General features: G+C 48.5%; 1 protein-coding gene across 8 annotated transcripts in view; it reads right to left on the bottom strand.

Annotated features, from left to right (window-relative positions):
* Pknox2 (PBX/knotted 1 homeobox 2) overlaps positions 1 to 15,989 on the bottom strand; it is a 251,324-nt gene that overhangs the window by 14,435 nt on the left and 220,900 nt on the right. For 6 of the 8 annotated variants that reach the window (XM_004874488.3, XM_087204553.1, XM_004874490.3 and 3 more), the window contains 3 exons: positions 7,692 to 7,821; positions 7,128 to 7,225; positions 6,195 to 6,314 (listed from right to left, as the gene is read on the bottom strand). The exons of the other annotated variants lie outside the window; for them this stretch is intronic. In XM_004874488.3, coding sequence (XP_004874545.1) covers positions 6,195 to 6,314; positions 7,128 to 7,225; positions 7,692 to 7,821 — 348 coding nt within the window. The remainder of the gene's footprint in view (positions 1 to 6,194; positions 6,315 to 7,127; positions 7,226 to 7,691; positions 7,822 to 15,989) is intronic. 8 annotated transcript variants of the gene reach the window in all.

The raw sequence follows: 15,989 nt of genomic DNA, 5'->3' as shown, positions 1-15,989 counted from the left end.
ACACTCATCATCTTATTCTATCCTCACAAAGGTCCATCAGCTGAACATTGTGGTCCCATTTGATAGCAAAGGAAACTGAGGCTTCATGGGATTAAGCAACTCACTTCAGGTGCCCTAGTTAGGTAGCAGGGCTGGTGAATCTCAAACCCAGTTTCTGCTGCCAGGTCCCAGGAGGTTTCCGGGAACACGTTCTTTGTGTCTCTGAGTCAGTGAGCCCTTGACAGGGATGTGTGCATAATTCCTCTGAGACTTCACACAGTGTCTTGCACAGGGGAAGTGGCGACACGCAAAGGGTATCTGCAGAGGAAATGAGGGCAAAACCAAGGTGCCAAGGCTCCTGGCTGGACCTCCCTTCCACGTGCCCTCCTCAACTGGGAGCCCTGTGCAGGGCACAAGATGTACCCAGGGAATGCAGCTGCTCTCTTTTCCCAGCTGGGGGAACATGGCCTGGAATCTGACAAAGTGTCTGAGGGACAATGACAGGCTCAGAAATCCTGCAGAGTATGTGCACATTCCTAGCAGTGCTCCTCATAAGCCAGAAGGTGGAAACAACCCTAACACCTGTCAGTGGATGTAGAGACAAACAAAATGTGGCATGCCTACATAACAGAGTACTATTCAGCCGCAAAATGGAATGAAGTACACACCGCTTCAAAACCATTACACTGAGTGAAAGAAGCCAGACACAGAGGACCACGTTACATGCTTGACTCATGAAATGTCTAGAATGGGTAAACTCGTAGAGACAGAGGGGATTCTAGGGCTGTGGGCTGGGGGCCATGGCCAATGGACATGGAGTTTCCTTTCAGGTGATGAAAACACTCTGGAATTAGATAGTGACAATGACTGCATGACTTTTTAAATATGCTAAACCCATTGAATTGTGCAGTTTCACAGGGTGAATTTTATGGCATGTGAATTATGTTTCAGACACACAGAGAAGGCCCCTGGAACTTTTCATGCCCTAGGCTTTTTTGGCCACAGCAATGTTCATATGAGGCCTGGAGCAAGGCTCTCAGCTCCGAGGCTGGGTGGAAGATGGAGGGAGGGGCCAGTGGGGAGTGGAGCACAGCTGGGGCCTGGGTGGACGCTACTCCAGGCTGACGAATGTGACAGATAGAGATGGGGCAAGGGGGTACTGTGAGACAGTGAGGTCTGAAAACTGGACCTGGGCATATAAAAATCCTACATGCTTCTCCCAGGATGGGGCTCCGTGCCTGGGCTGAGAGCTGGAGTTCTCCTTTGCTCCACCTAGACTTTGCATGGGAGCAGAGAGATAGCTGTGGATTCTTAGGTCAATGTGGAGGCAACTGGAGGGAGATGAGAGCCTCTGGCTGCACAATTCTGGGTTCAAATGCTGCACAACCTTGTGAAATGCGCTGCCTTGTTGGAGTCTCAGTCTTGCCGTGGGTAAGATGAGAACAGCAGCAGTACCTACCTCCTAGGGCGCTTGTGTGGGATATTGAGACGATGCACTAAAGCGTGAGCGCAGACTCTGGCACACTGTAGTGCAGAAGAGGCTGCTGTGGTGGAGAGTGGGGCCGCGGGGGCCTGGTTTCTTCTCTAAGACCCCTGCACACAGAGAACAGCTGCAAAGTGTGCGAGGGTGGCAGCAGCACAGAGAGCCCTTGCGTTTTGGGATGGAAATGAGCAGCACCAGCAGGTCAGGATGACAATGGGATCTGAGCAGCAGGGTGGGGGCCGACAGTGCCTCTCACCCCTCCACGGGGCAACCCCCTGCCCACTCTTGCCTGCCCGCCCTGGGCTGGCTACAGAATGATCGCTTTCTGTAAGACTTCAGCCTCTTTCAGCCAAAATGCAGCAGTAAGAAAATGTCACTGGATTCTTCAGGGACTCAGAAGCCAGCAGCTAATGGACAAAAGCATCCCAGTCTTGCTGCAGCCTCACAGCAAAAAATGGCTATGGGATGTGACCTCCATCTCAGGAGCTTTCTATCATCTGAAAGCCTATCACTGCTAATACCATAGAGCAGCGGAAATGACAAGAGGCCTCAGACACAGGACAAAAAGAATGAAAAAAAAAAAAGCTAAGTTCTGCCTGAGGGAAAGAAGATGACAGGAAAAACCAGTATTTACCACAGAGGTGCTCAAAATCAGAATCTACTTAGCCAAGGTGGCAGATGACCCAATGCTGTCCATTGCTTCTGTACACCTGCTGGTCACCAGACACTGATGCATGCATGGGCTGAACAGGCTCCTTTGTAGAACAATTTGAGTAGCCAAATTATCTACTTTCCAGAAAGTCAGCAGTGTTGGTATCCAGACTGGTGGATGCCAATTATACATGTTATTTTGATTCTATAATTTAATGAACTACTCTGTTAACAAATGAAATATGAGTTCAAAAAGACTTATTATTGCTAGGAAAACTATGTAGAAAGCTTTGGAAAGACTTGAGAGTCAACTGGCCTTCACCTACCCTTCTTTGTTGTTAGTAAAACACCAGATAAACCTGCAATCTGGACCACTTCTTTTGGAATTACTCATTTTTCCCTGGGTATATCTCCCATGTACACATGATATATATGTTAATGAGCTTCTTCTTCTTTTTTTTTTTTTAAGACTCCATACTCAAATTTGCTTTAAAATGCTGAATAGTTAGGATCAGGTGAGACAGATGTAAGAGATTGGAGTATATAATAAAAATCTAGGAAGATGCTGTAGCCAGATTAGCTCCCAAATGTCAATGTTCTTATTCTACTTCAAATATAGAATTTATAGTTTTTTAATAGGAAAGGTTTATGGAAGTAAAATGATAAACTTTGATCATAAAAAGTCCTTGGCCCTTTATTAAAAGATTCACACATGAATATATATGTACATCTTTTAAATTAAGATAAAGTGTATCCTTTGAATAGGTTGTTCCTTTTTGTACTGCATTTTTTTTTTTTTTTTTGGTATCGGGGATCGAACTCAGGACCTTGCACTTGTGAGGCAGACAGCGGCACTACTGAGCTAACTCCCTGGCTAGGTTGTTCCTTTTTGAAAGCAACTTTTCCATGCACTGGTTATGGAACATCCATGGTAGACTAAGGTCTTTTCTTACTTCATACCTTTTCTTTCCTAAAACAGAGTAGTGACTGTATGATGTGATGTTACCCACAGAAGAAAAGTGCATAATCCTTATTACCAAGCACACACACACACACACACACACACACACACACACACACACAGAAAGGGTAAGTGACCATCCTAGTCAGTTTATTCTTAGCTTCAGATGATGATAAATTAGTTGGAGATCAAAGTGACACATCAGCCATCTATCTCTAAGTAATTTTCACAAATGTTGGGCCTCAACCTCAAGAGCTTGCTCTTGGTCCACTATTCTAGAAAGTTCAAAGGGAACAATTTCTCAAGTGCTGAGTATGCACTGGGCCTGGCACTTTATGAATGTTTTCTCATTTACTTTTCACAGTGACAAGAAATACTTGTTATTTCTTTTCATTGCAATAGAGTCAGTGTCATCATATAGGTAGCAGGAGAGCCTCAATCCATACCCTGACCTGCCTGGCTTCATGTCCTATCTTCTTTCTCCTGTGCCTGGTTACCAGGAGTCTTCTCGCCTCTGTCCTAAAGCTGGGGACTAGGATATGTGTGTCCATGGATAACAAGGTGCCCCGGAGAGGGAGCAGGCTGTGTGGCCTGGCTGTGGTCTGCAGTGGGCAGCTGTGTCTGTGGAGGACAGCTATGCTGCTTGTTTCCCTACAGTAGGATGGACTTCTCCCTCTCAGTGCGAAGCTGTGAGTTCTGACTTTGGGGACATGGGCACCACTCCCTTCTCATCTCTGGAGGCTGCTGTGAGGAAGGCATTCTTTGCTAGAGGACTTCACCAATGCTAAGCACTTTATTACTAGCATCTGCGCCTGAGTGCTCTCCTGGGCTAGAAAGAATAGCAGGGTGGATGGGTGAATACGGGCAGAAAGTTCATATTCATGCTTTTCAGCAAGGTCTCTAGATTGTCCCAAGACTTATTAAAGAGTTAACATGGGTCCTTCCTTCCTTCCTTTCTGCTTGGTGCTCAGCAAAGAAAAGACCCTGAGCTGCACAGCGAGGCTCACAAGGAAGGGAGAAAGACGGTGGAAAGTGAAATGAGGTGGCGCTAGAGATGAGGGACAGTTAGGAGGGACTGAGCCGGGTGAGCTGCAATGGGATGTGGAAGCAGTGGGGTTAGTGAGAGGGCCCTGGCCTGGACAAGGCCTCAGGGTAGAAGGAAGTGAGGTTGCAGTTGTGCTTACACTAGTCTGCAAAAATGAAAGGGAACAGAGAGCTTGTTAAGCACTTTGTTGTCCCAGTGTCTTCCAATCACTTCATGCCTCCACTGTGATCTTCACAAGAGGTGAGTGTGGGCCCACTTACAGAGCAAGAGGTGAAACCTAGCTTTGAACCCAGGATTGTCAGGCTCAAAAGCCCATGTGCTTTCTACTACACTCACTGCCCTATAGTTGTCCATCCCCACACCACAGTGAGTGGAGCCAGATTTTGATCCACTGGAGAGGGGAAGTGCCTGTGCTGCCCTAGTCTTGGCTGTGATGGAAGTTAGTGCACATACAACCTTCTGGAGGTCCTTCCCTAGGGACCCCTCCTCCCCTGGGTGGGCTGCAAACTGTAGCACAGACAGTGGGTTCATGGGGCCACCAAGTCCGTCTGAGCCCAGATTGGCTTTCTGACAACCTGGAAAACAGGAATGGGGCAGGAGACCTAGGCATTGCTACCAGAAGCATCAGGTTGGAACTGCCCCTGATGCTCCAGGTTCCCTGGCCTTATCTCCTAGGCCCTGAGGGTCTCTCCCACCTCCTCACCTCTTCTTTACCCTCAGGCTTCTACCCTCTTCTCTCCAAGTTAAATTTCTAATTTGGAAACTCCAAGTTTTCAGACAAGATGAGGCATTCAAGATGTGCTTGCTCAGCAAAGCACAGGGGCAGCCCAAGTCCTGAGAGCTGGTGGCCACCTGTGTGTGTGGGTGCAGAGCTCTGGCCTCCCACTCACTGCTGCACAGCGATTGGTCCTATCTGCTGGGTGCACAGGGCCAGCACTGCCCCTCAGGCCACAGTCTTCTGCTGTTTCAAAAGTTAGAGCCACTGCCGAGGTGGCTTCTAGAGGCTCCTTCATTTCAAATAAAAGGCTGCTGGTTACCTGATTAATTAATCTCCATGATCTATTTGATTTCTTTCTCACTGAAGAAAGATCTCTCTTCACTCCTGGTCCTTCCCACAGTTCTCAGGACAATGGGCCCACTTCCTTGGTACGTATCTGTTTTACATGTGTGTATATGTGTCCTGACATGCCAGCTAAGTGTGAGCAGACTGCTGAAAGCCCACTGGGGTCACAGATTCTGTGGCCTCCTGGGACACACACATGTATGAACACACACACACAATCAGCCCCCACACAGTCATTGGCTTTATTTATTGTTACAACCCTTGAAATTGGTGCTAGAGGATTTCAGTTTAGAAGTCATTCCCGACATTCCACTAAAGGTTAACCCTGCACACAAACACGTAACTGCCACCTTGTTAGAAGCACACAGTAGGCACTTTATAAACCCTGCATTTAAACCCCAGGCATCATGCCATTTTACCACAGTAGGGACAGAGACTTAGGAAAGCATTCACTCTGTGTCACAGAGCTGGTGATGTGTAGAAGCCTAGATTCTGGCCTTTGCTGCCCCTCCAGCAACCACACTCTTCCACACTGCACCTCCTCTGCCTGCTCTGCAGAGAGATGGACACGTGCAACTGCCCCCAGGACAGTGGACTCTGGGGTCTTGATGGAGAACTGACATGTTCTCCCACGGGAGGGGGCAGGGTGCACACAGCTGCTGGAGGGATGTGGGGGCTCTGGCCCAGTAACCCCAACTCCACTCCACCTTTCACTCTGTGCCCCAATAACACTGTACACTTGTCTAGTAGTTAACTGTCTTCAGAGTTTTTGTCCCCATTTTGTTGTCACTCTTTTTTTCAGGCAGCAGCAGCAGTGGCAAGCACTAGAAAGTCTTCTAGCTTTAGGTTCCACTTAAGAGACACCTCTCCCCCTCAGCCTGTAGCCAATATCCCTAGCAGAACAGTGCTTTCTCTGAGGCCACACCCTCTGCAGATCTGTAGGGAACAGTCACACTGTGGGTTATTCATACTCCCTGCTGTGACTCCACACTCCCAATATATACACACTCACCATGAGATGTTGGAAGAGCCAAGAACGCATTATATTGGTGGCATGCTTGGGCAAGACTCCTCGTTTGTTCTTGGACTTCTTATCCTCATTGTCCAGGAGGGAGGTGAGGTCAAGGTTAACCTTCAGGGCACGTGGAGAAAAAATCAGCATCAGCAGACTGTGAGGCCAGTGGCTAGGGACCTGTTGCCATAGTGACGGCAGGCTCTCACTGCCAACCCTGTTCTGAACTCATTCTTAGGGCCCTGGGGAAGTCACCTTTCCCTCTTGCCCCACTCCAGCCCCTCAGAGAATGGAAATGAGGCTTGGGGTCAGGGGATCAGAGAAAAAGGAGAAGGAGAAGAGACAGGAGAAAAGGGGATGGGAGAGGAGATAGAGAAAACATGGGGCATGCACAGAGTATTGAAGATAGGAGTTTGCCATAAACCATCTAATAGCTCTTAGCATTTCTGTAATACTTTATAGTTCGCAAAGCACTTTCCTAACCATCACCATGGATAATCTTCACAATAGCCCTGTAGTTTGGTTGGGCTGTGTGCAGTTGGTATTAATCCCCTTTTATTGATAAGAACTCTGAGGCTCAGAGATGACAGGAGACTTATCCAAGATCACAGAGTTAATATCAGATCTCGGGCCTCCCACTTCAGATCTTTCTATAGATCTGCACTCTGTATCACTGAAGTGAAGTGTCTTTGTCTAGAGACAAGGACTAGAAAGTCTGGATCCTCTGATGTAAATTCAGAAGGCAGCATAACCCCAGGAGTTGATAAAACCTTTCCCAGAGCCCCCAGCTTCTTATCTGTAAAGTAGGGGAAATGATACTCCTAGAGGAATAGTTAAGATTAAAGAATCACTGTATAAAGTGGCTGGCAGATCATAAGCCATCATAGCACCCACCCTTACCCATGCACATGTCACACACCTACACACACTCACCTGTGTGTTCTGGATCTGGATGGCTCCCTGGGGGATTGCTTGGGTGACCACCTGACCCTGGGAGGTTACCATGGTAACCGGTTGGTATAAGGCTCCACCTGAGGAGACAACCAGTTTTTGGGTCCCCTGTCATGGGGGGTGGGTTGGGAGGAGTGAGGGTGAACAGGGTCCCCAAGTCGCTTGGCCTTTGCATGTGAAGACCCTGTGCTGTGGAGGCCTGGGTCAGTGAGGTATGTTTCTTTCACTTGCAGGGGAGGAGCAGGCATGTGGGGATGGTGTCCACATGTGAGAGCAGAGTTTCTGGTGGGAAGTGTTTAAGGGAAGGGACAATAGTCTTACTTAGTCTTGGTAGGGGAGTTCATGAACAGTTTGACCCAAATTTGTTCCAACCCATCACAATTAAGTCTTGGTGTACCGTCTGCAGAACACTTTCATCAAGAAACTAAGGGTGCTGGGTGTCCCTTGGCAGTGGACACCCTCTGATCCTAGCATTCCCTAGGGACTACATGGTCTGCTTCCAAGGGTGTTCCCCACAATCCCGAGCACCCCATCCCCTGCACTGACCTGACACAACTTGTGAGTTGACGGTTGTCATGGCGATGTTGCCCTGCTGAAGCGCTGAGGCTGGGACCACAATCCCCTGGGGGTTATTGGAGACTCCAGACATGGAATTGGGGGAATTCTGCAGGAGGTCCTGGCAGTAGGGGAGGCATGGTTTATGACAATGCCCCTTACACCTTAGATGCTACAGCCCTCAAGTCCTCCTATTCCCTTTCTGTTTTCCCTCCTCCTTCCTTCCTGCTCCTCCCCAGTCCCAAATCCAGAAGGCAATTTGAATGGCTTCCTAGAAAGACTAAATAAGACAACATTTAAAAAAATGAAAATCCAAACCAAAAAACCAACAGTGATCATCTATTTAACCATTCCACTCCCTGCCAACCTGAGGTACAAATTATCCCCTAAACCAGTGGGCAGCACCTTGGCTACACTTTGGAATCTCCAATCCTAAAGCCTGGGTTCCACACCCTGAGGCTCTTATTTAATGGGCCAGGGTATGTGCAGGACTTTGGGGTCTGAAAACTTGCCAGGCATGGCAGAGACCTGCTATGCACCTGCTCTGCACCTGCTCATTCCTCACACTCAATAGCCCCAGCCTTTTTCCCTGGCCGTCCTCCCCGCTCTGCAGTGCCTCTCTTCCTCACATCCTTTAGAACAGCAGTTATTACACTCCACATCAGGCACAGAGCAGCCTCTTTTTATTTTATATTTTATTATTTATTTATGGCAGGGTTGGGGATCAAGACCCAGGGCCTCATGCATGCTAGGCAAGCACACTACCACTCAGCTACATCTCCAGCCCTCCAATGTTTTGCCTTTGTCTCCTTAGCACCTAGCTCAGAATATTAAAATGTTTGTTTAAAAATAACAAATGAAGCCACACTGGCTTCTGCATAGCCTGTCTTCTAAGGGAATCTGATATGAGTCTCCACTGCAGCTGCCTCCAGCACCTATCATCAATTCTCTCCTCTTCCTCAGGCTCCCAACACAGGACTCCACTGGAAACAGAGTCCCTTTGCTCTACATTTTCAACCCATAGAGTGTCCTTGTAGTTTGTTTTTGCAGTAGCCAAGGAAGTTAAGACATTTTTTCAGGCATGCTGCTCTCTTCATCATTCTTATTCAATGGTCAGATAAGGAAGTCCTTGACGTTGAGGGATTCCCAACTCTAGAGGAAGGAAGCTTGGTGGCTATAGGTCCCTAAGGAGTGAGGGGCCCTCCCTGACTCTGGGGAGCCCACACGTGGGGCTGGCTGAACAGACTAGCTGTGTGAGAGGTCAGTGTCTCTAGAACTGAAGAAAGCAAGAAAGTGAGCCAATGAAGTGTAGAAGAAGAAGGTTTAGGAGACTTTCCTGGATCTCTTAGTTCCTCACTGAAAACAGGGCTTGAACCAGTTAACCAGTCCAACAGCCATACAGGCAGACATCCCAAAACTCAAATGCTGGGACTATAAGGTACGAACTGCAAAGATTTAGAGATAGATAAATAGCCAAGAAAATAGATTAGACAGGGTGTGTGGACTGGGGGGAGGGATCCTAGTTTGCATTTTAGGACTCAAGGAAGTTTGGGTCTTCCCAAACTTCCTTAGCCTCCAGGGAAAGTCTAAAATTTGGAGCAAGAAGATACCTGCGCTTGGAAGAAACCTTGAGCCAATGACTGTCTACCTGAAGCAAGAGACTAAGGGAAAGTATCAGAGTATCAGGGTACAGCTACAATGAATCTCCTCCCAGACCCTGGCGCTGTGTGACTAGGCAGAACCTCTCAGGAAGTAGAAATTGGCACTGATTTCTACATCTCACTCAATTCAGCTGATAAAATCCCCCATAGCATCTCCACCTGGGCTGGCTTTTTTGCCCTCCTGGATTACCCCTGCCCTGAGACCTGGAGGAGCAGTGCCTATAAATACTATACAGCAGCACCAGAGAACTGGCGTCAAGTTTCCCCTCTTCCCACCCACCTGCCACAAGGGGCCTCTGGGTCTGGCTTCTCTGGGTGGGTGAAGCAGGAGGAGGCTTTGCTTCTATTCTTGGGTCACCTCTACTGCTATGATCTTGGGTGAGGGTTCCTTCCCTCATCTCCCCTTTCTGGGGCTCTATAAGAGCTTCCCAGCCAGTGAGGTTCATTCCTTGAGCAGAACTCTTAATATGATTGTTCATGCAGCTGGAGTCTAAAACTGCAAGAACTCTTAAAAGCCTCCACATATTCCTACAAGTACAAGTAAGAAACTGAGATTTACAGGCCCTAGTGTCTTGCCTGAGGTCACTCAGCTGTTTAGCAGCAATAGGACTAGAACAAAGCTCTCCTTCATCTACAACTATAGTACACTCAGTATTCAACCTCCTTGTGCTGAGTTCTGGGCTACAAGGGAATCCTTGAATCCTAGTCACCTAGTCAATCCTAGGTGAGGAGATAAAAAACAACCTAAACCCAGAGTTTGGGAATAACACAACCCTTTTGTGGGCCTCACTTTGTTTTTTATAAAATGTATTCTCCCAGTGCTGACATCCTTGGAACAAGGTTGCTCCAAGAGTGAGCTACCCTTATTCCAACATCCCACCCAACCACTCTCACAGGGTATAAACCGGTCTTGGTGTTATTTGAAACTGAAATGAATGTGCAAGGTAAAGTCAACAGAGGAGAGGGGACCTCGACACCGTTCACCTTAAAACCAATGGAAGCAGCTGCTTGATAGTCTCTCGTTTGGAATCATCTGTGCTAAGATGCTCATCTTTTGCTAGAGATATTTGAGAATTTCAAACAGAAAGAGTTGTCTCTGTGGCCGGGGATTTAGTTCAGTGGTGCTGTCGCCTGCCTCGAAAGTGAAAGGTCCCGAGTTCGATCCCCAGTACAAAAAGAAAAAAGAAAACAGGAAGAGTTGCCTCAGACTCTCTTTTCCCAAAAGAAATATCCAGCAAGTCTAGGAAAATGCAGGCAAAATCAGTACCATAAATACAAGATGTGTCCCTTAGGATTCAACCAACACATACTATCTTCTAGCCAAAGGCAGAAGGGTAAGATACCACCTGGATACTTCATCTGCTTACTCAAACTCTGGCTGGTTCTCTACCCTGTGGCTTGGACAGCTCCATGCTAGCTCACCAGGTATGGGTACCTAAAGGCAATTTATACATTGGATCAGATCCTTTTCTCTCCCACCCCTCTCCCCCTTCCCTGGGTCTTTGGCTGAGAGGCAGCCAAATTATATCAGCAGAACAGAATGGGAAACTTCAGGGGTAGAGATTGCAGGCTGACCAGGGCTGCCCACATCTTCTTGGGGCAAGAAAGGGAATGCAAAGTGCTGGCATACCCAAGATCTGGGGAAATAGTATTCATGCCCTGCACCTACAAACAGAAGCTGTTTCAGAAATCTCCTGAACATGGGGATGTTTTAAAGACATAGGTTCTCATGGCCACTGAATCAGACCCTCAATAATCAGTATTTAAAAAAATCTCCTTTGGCTAGCCAAAAGATCAGTTGAGTCTGAAAATTACCTATTTATCATACACTCAATATTAGAGAGTGTTCTTCACATGCTATTTCACATTAATCTCACCATCACCTAATGAAGTCACAAGACAGAGATTACTCCATTTTCCTGAAGAGGAATTGAGGTCTAAAGAATGAAACTGACTTCCAGAACCAAATGGGCATGAGTGTAGGACAGATGCTCACGGGGAGAGGAAATGGGCCTTGGGGTCAGACAGACAAGCTCCAGTGCAAACACACTGCTTGGCACATTTAGCCACCCCATAATTTATTTCCCACTTCCTTTGGCTGAGGTCACTCAACTAGGGACTGCCATAGTGGGGATTAAAATCCTGTCCTGGAAGTCCTAGAGCCACTTGGGTTCTTAGCAACAGAAGAAGTTCAGCTAAGGTTGCACACTCAGCCGGAGTGGCACAAACCTTGCCACACACCCCTTTGGGTTCTGCTTCTCTGCCTAACTCACTCCCCAGCCAAGGCCCAGAGTTCTGAGCATAGCCCCAGCCCAGGCTAGCTCCAAAACTTCACTCTGTTGCACTTTCAAGTCCAGCCTCAGTCTCTAGCTCTGTAGAATGGCAACAGTACAGCTCTAAGTCTCCAGGGAGAGCCTGCAGGTCTTCTCTGAGGAAGGAGATACCATGGCAGCAGCAGAAGCCCTGGGGAAGACTGCTGGCTAAGCACACGGTGTTATCTTCCTGAAAGCTCTCCTAGGGGGCTTATCACACTCCATACCCAGGTGGGCACTGCTTTGTCTGGATCCAAACAGAGCCACTTCCTTCCAGGCTCCTTAGCACCCGCAAAGAGGTGAGAAGCACATGCAGTACAGTTTTAGTGACATTCTCCAGCACTGAGTTTCACATCCTTGCTTGAATTGTCCAGAAACCAGGGGCTGAGGACTGGTTATTCAGCCCAAGAACTCCTCGCCTTGTCCTGCGGGCACACAGCATGCTGTCCCTCTGGAGAGAGGCCTGAAGCCTGGGAATGAGATGGAAAGCCACACACTGGGCTCACAAGTTTGCCCAGTGCCCACCTGCTCTTGTCCCCAGCGTGCTGTCCTTTGCTTGGAACATGGATGCAACCCCCCTCCAGGGGGCAGAGAGGTGGCTCTAGAATGGTGGCAAGCTTGTGCCTCCAGAGCACCACCTATCAGGCCAACGAAAACACCCTTGTCCCGGAGCCATCACTCATTCTTTCTGGACCTCAGCAGTCACTGGGTGGGTTTTAATGTAAATCTCATTTTTGGAACAAAAAAGGATAACCTGCTGGAAATGAAGAACTTACTAAGAAACAGGAAGTGCTGTGGGGTGACTTTTGGAAAGTAGGGGCACTCATGAACCAACAGTGGCTGTGGACTGTCGTCCTCCTTATGAACCACTGTTCTTCACTATTCATAGGGAAAGGATCTAAACTGCCCGGGGAGACTTAGTTTCTTTCCACCCACGATGGAAATTTCTAAAAGAAACCATGATGATATGCATACATGAAAGAGTGAAGGAAAGAAGTGACGGTAAAGTTTCCCTTGAGGATCTTTAGAAATTGTTGGAATTTTTATCTTATTAAGGTGCCTGTGAAGCAGGGAAATGACTTGCAAAGGAAAGGTCCATGTAGCTGCAGACTGTAGAAAAACCAACTTGGGGGGCCAGGGATTTAGCTCAGTGGTTTTGCCGCTGCTGCGCAAGCGCAAAGACCTGAGTTCGCTCCCCGGTACCAAAAAAAAAAAAACCAACGTGGGATTTGCTGTGTGGAGAAACTGAGTGGCTGGAGCCAGTGAGGGGTAATGCTGAGGAGCAGGCCCCAGTTATCTGCCATCCTCACCCTCGCCACTAGGGGTCTCTGCTGATCCACCGCCTCAGATCAGCTCATCAAGGCCTCCCAGGAGGATGGCTTTGGTCGCTAACTTGCCTGGACTGGAGGAGTGTCCGGGTGGTTTCAGAGTTCCCCACTTCTTCTGGGGAGCTTGTCTCAGTCTATCCTGAGCATGGTCATGGACCATCCTCTCCACTGCTTCCATTTACCTCATACTGGGCATGCAACAGAATGCTTTTCTTTCTTACGTAGGTATCCTCTTGCCCTAGCCTGGTCACAGGTTTTTTGAGGGAAAGAAGAGTTTTTCTTTGACTTCCCTAAAATGGCCCAGTACAGCGTTAAGTGCAGGTTAGATGCTTGATAAACACGTGGCTTGAATGGGGGGGCGGGGTGTTTGTGTGCATGCCTTACATGGGTGAGGTTGCCCCTGTCCCCAGACACCCTTCCTGGCAGAGTCCCTCTCTTTCAGAAGAGCCAGAGTCCTGTCTCAGACCAAGAAAAGCCAGGTTCAAAAACTCAAGGAAGCCAAGCACATATAATCAACCCACCTAATCCTCTTCCACTCCTGTTGGGGGCTTAGTCCCAAGGGAGAGGCAGTTTCAGGCCTGTGGGGACAAGCAGCAGGTGCTGCTCTTAAGGAACATTCCTTCTCGGAAGGAGAGAGGCTCTCAGGTTTCATGGGGCTGGCAGGAAGTATGGCCTCTGGGTCTCCTGGTGCCCAGCCTGGAGGGCTGGGGGCTAAGCATCTACAGAAAGGACAGCTTTAATGCAATGGCTGGAAGTAGGCAGCGTGAACTTAGCTTCTTACAGTTGTGGTTTGAGGGTGTCCCCTTTCCATCTAAATGGGGATCTTTCCAAGTGGTTTACCTTCCTTACCCCACATGGCCTTAAACACACAGGTCAAGTCCTCAGGATGCTTGGCCATGGGGTAGAACCTCTAGGGCCTGGGCTGAGGTGATTGACCTCCATGTCCCTGCCAACTTGAAAACACAGAGGTTCTTGTAGGTCAGTGAACAAGCCCAGCTCTTCCCAGGGGGAGTCTATTGATTAGACCCCTTCCCATTCTATTAGGGAGTCACAGAGCTGAAGAGCTAGGCCTGCTAAGTGCAGTATCTCCGATTGGATTCACTTTACACCTCTCTGCTCTTCACTCCCAATATATTCACAAATCTAAATTCTTGCTTCCCAGCGATTGGTTTCGTTATCCTAGTCCCTGAATTCCTGAGCTGTACAGGCTCATCTCTCCCTACCTGGAGCCCAGGACCCGGGATCCCCACTCTCCTTCAAATGTGCCACCCAAAAGCATCACCACTCTAAGAAGACTCAGGCTCTGGAGTGACCCACCCCAGACTCTGCTGCTTATTAAATCTGTAACCTTGGCACAGTATCTTCACTTTTTTTTTTAGTATCTTCATTTTTGTAAAATGCATAAAGTAATGGGCACTCTGAAGCCTTGTTTTGAGGGATAAAGAAGATATTATATGTAAAGCACCCAGTGGGCTGGAGCTCGATCAGTGTTCCCAATTTCCCTTTATCTGCCAGTTCTTCTTTGAGCCATAGAAGACGTGGCTATTCAATTAATGTGTCTCCATCCCTGACCCCTTGGCCTACATTCTCCACTTCCTTTAATATCTTTAGCAACTGGCCACCACGATCAGTGAAGAATAGAGCCCCTTCATAAATTTGGCTGCCAGATACTCCATTGTTATATTCTGAGCTCATGGACTGGGTCATATCCATTTTATGTCCTCTGAGCTCAGCAGGCTTTGTAAGTGCTCCAGTGGCTGCAGACGCACAAGTGAATGACTGTTCCACCCTCTGCTGTCTTCTTTTCCCTAGTGATTCCAGAAGGCTGTTCCCTACCTTCTCCTGGACTTCTTTCTGCACTGGAAACACTCATTTTAGAGATCCCAATAGGGTGTAAGTTCCACTAAGCCTCCTGAAAGGCCTCCTCTCCCAGGAAGTCCTCCCAAGGGTGGTGAATCTGCAGCTTTTCCCACCACATTGGGCAAAATCCTCCTGCTGGCCAATCTAGTCCACACTGAACTTCGTCCATCCTGTCTCTGGGCAGAAACAGACCTGGCCAGGAAGGTGTGCGTGCCAAGCCTCAGGCTGGCCTCTCCACGGGGGAGGAAGAAGGATGGGCAGGGCAGCCTCAGCCATATAAGTGGCTTAGTCCCTGCAGCTCCTCTCCTGACTCATCTGAGGTTCTTTCCTGCCCTTTCTCAGAGCTCTCAGTCTCATGTTCCATGGCTGACTTGATTTACCAGATCCTCAGGTGTGATGTGTGGTTCCTTCCCAAGGGATTAGGAGCTTGTCCTGGATTCACCCATGTCCTCAGCAGACCTAGCATAGTGCACACAGGAAGGGTCCCCAAGTGCGCGAATGAGAGTGGTGGTTTGTTCTGATCTGCCGGTAACAGAGCTAGGACAAAAGCACCATGGAGAAAGGGAGACGGACTTCAGGTCAGGTAGTGCCTGAGTAAGTGAGGAGGAGCTAGGTTAGGCTCTCTCTAGTGGAATGGTTTAGGTCATGCCCTGTAGGAAGGACAGGGGACCCAGAGTCAGAGTCTGGAATGACTGTCTATACTGAGGAGGCCACCCCTGCAAGAAGCCTGGGTGTTATTGGCTACAGACAGGGCAGGATGGCTTCCTAGGGAGCTGGAAAGAACTAGCTGTGCTGAAAGCTAAGTCCTGGAAACTCTTAGTTCTGCTTGGTAGAAATAGTCTCACCCCTCCCCCATTCCCACCTCTGTTCCACCCCCACAGAGAACACCCACAGAGAGAAAGGGAAGGCCAAATGGGAATAGGCCCAAACATCACAGAACCGGTGGAAGGATACAGCATGGCACCGGGCAGTGGGGCCACCAACTGGAAAACAAAAATGTCTCCCTCTCTGCAACACAGGCTGGATGATTAGCACACAGGGAAAACCATGAGGCAGCATTTTGCAACAAAGCGGGCAGGCAGCCAAGATGTTGATCCCAGGGATCATGTTCCAGAGGGGACACACCCC

The sequence above is a fragment of the Heterocephalus glaber genome, unplaced genomic scaffold (genome assembly GCF_053883595.1).
Source record: "Heterocephalus glaber isolate CG9 unplaced genomic scaffold, H.glaber_assembly_v1.0 deba00000006, whole genome shotgun sequence".
Lineage (NCBI taxonomy): Eukaryota > Metazoa > Chordata > Mammalia > Rodentia > Bathyergidae > Heterocephalus > Heterocephalus glaber.
This window is presented reverse-complemented; position numbering and strand designations above follow the sequence as displayed.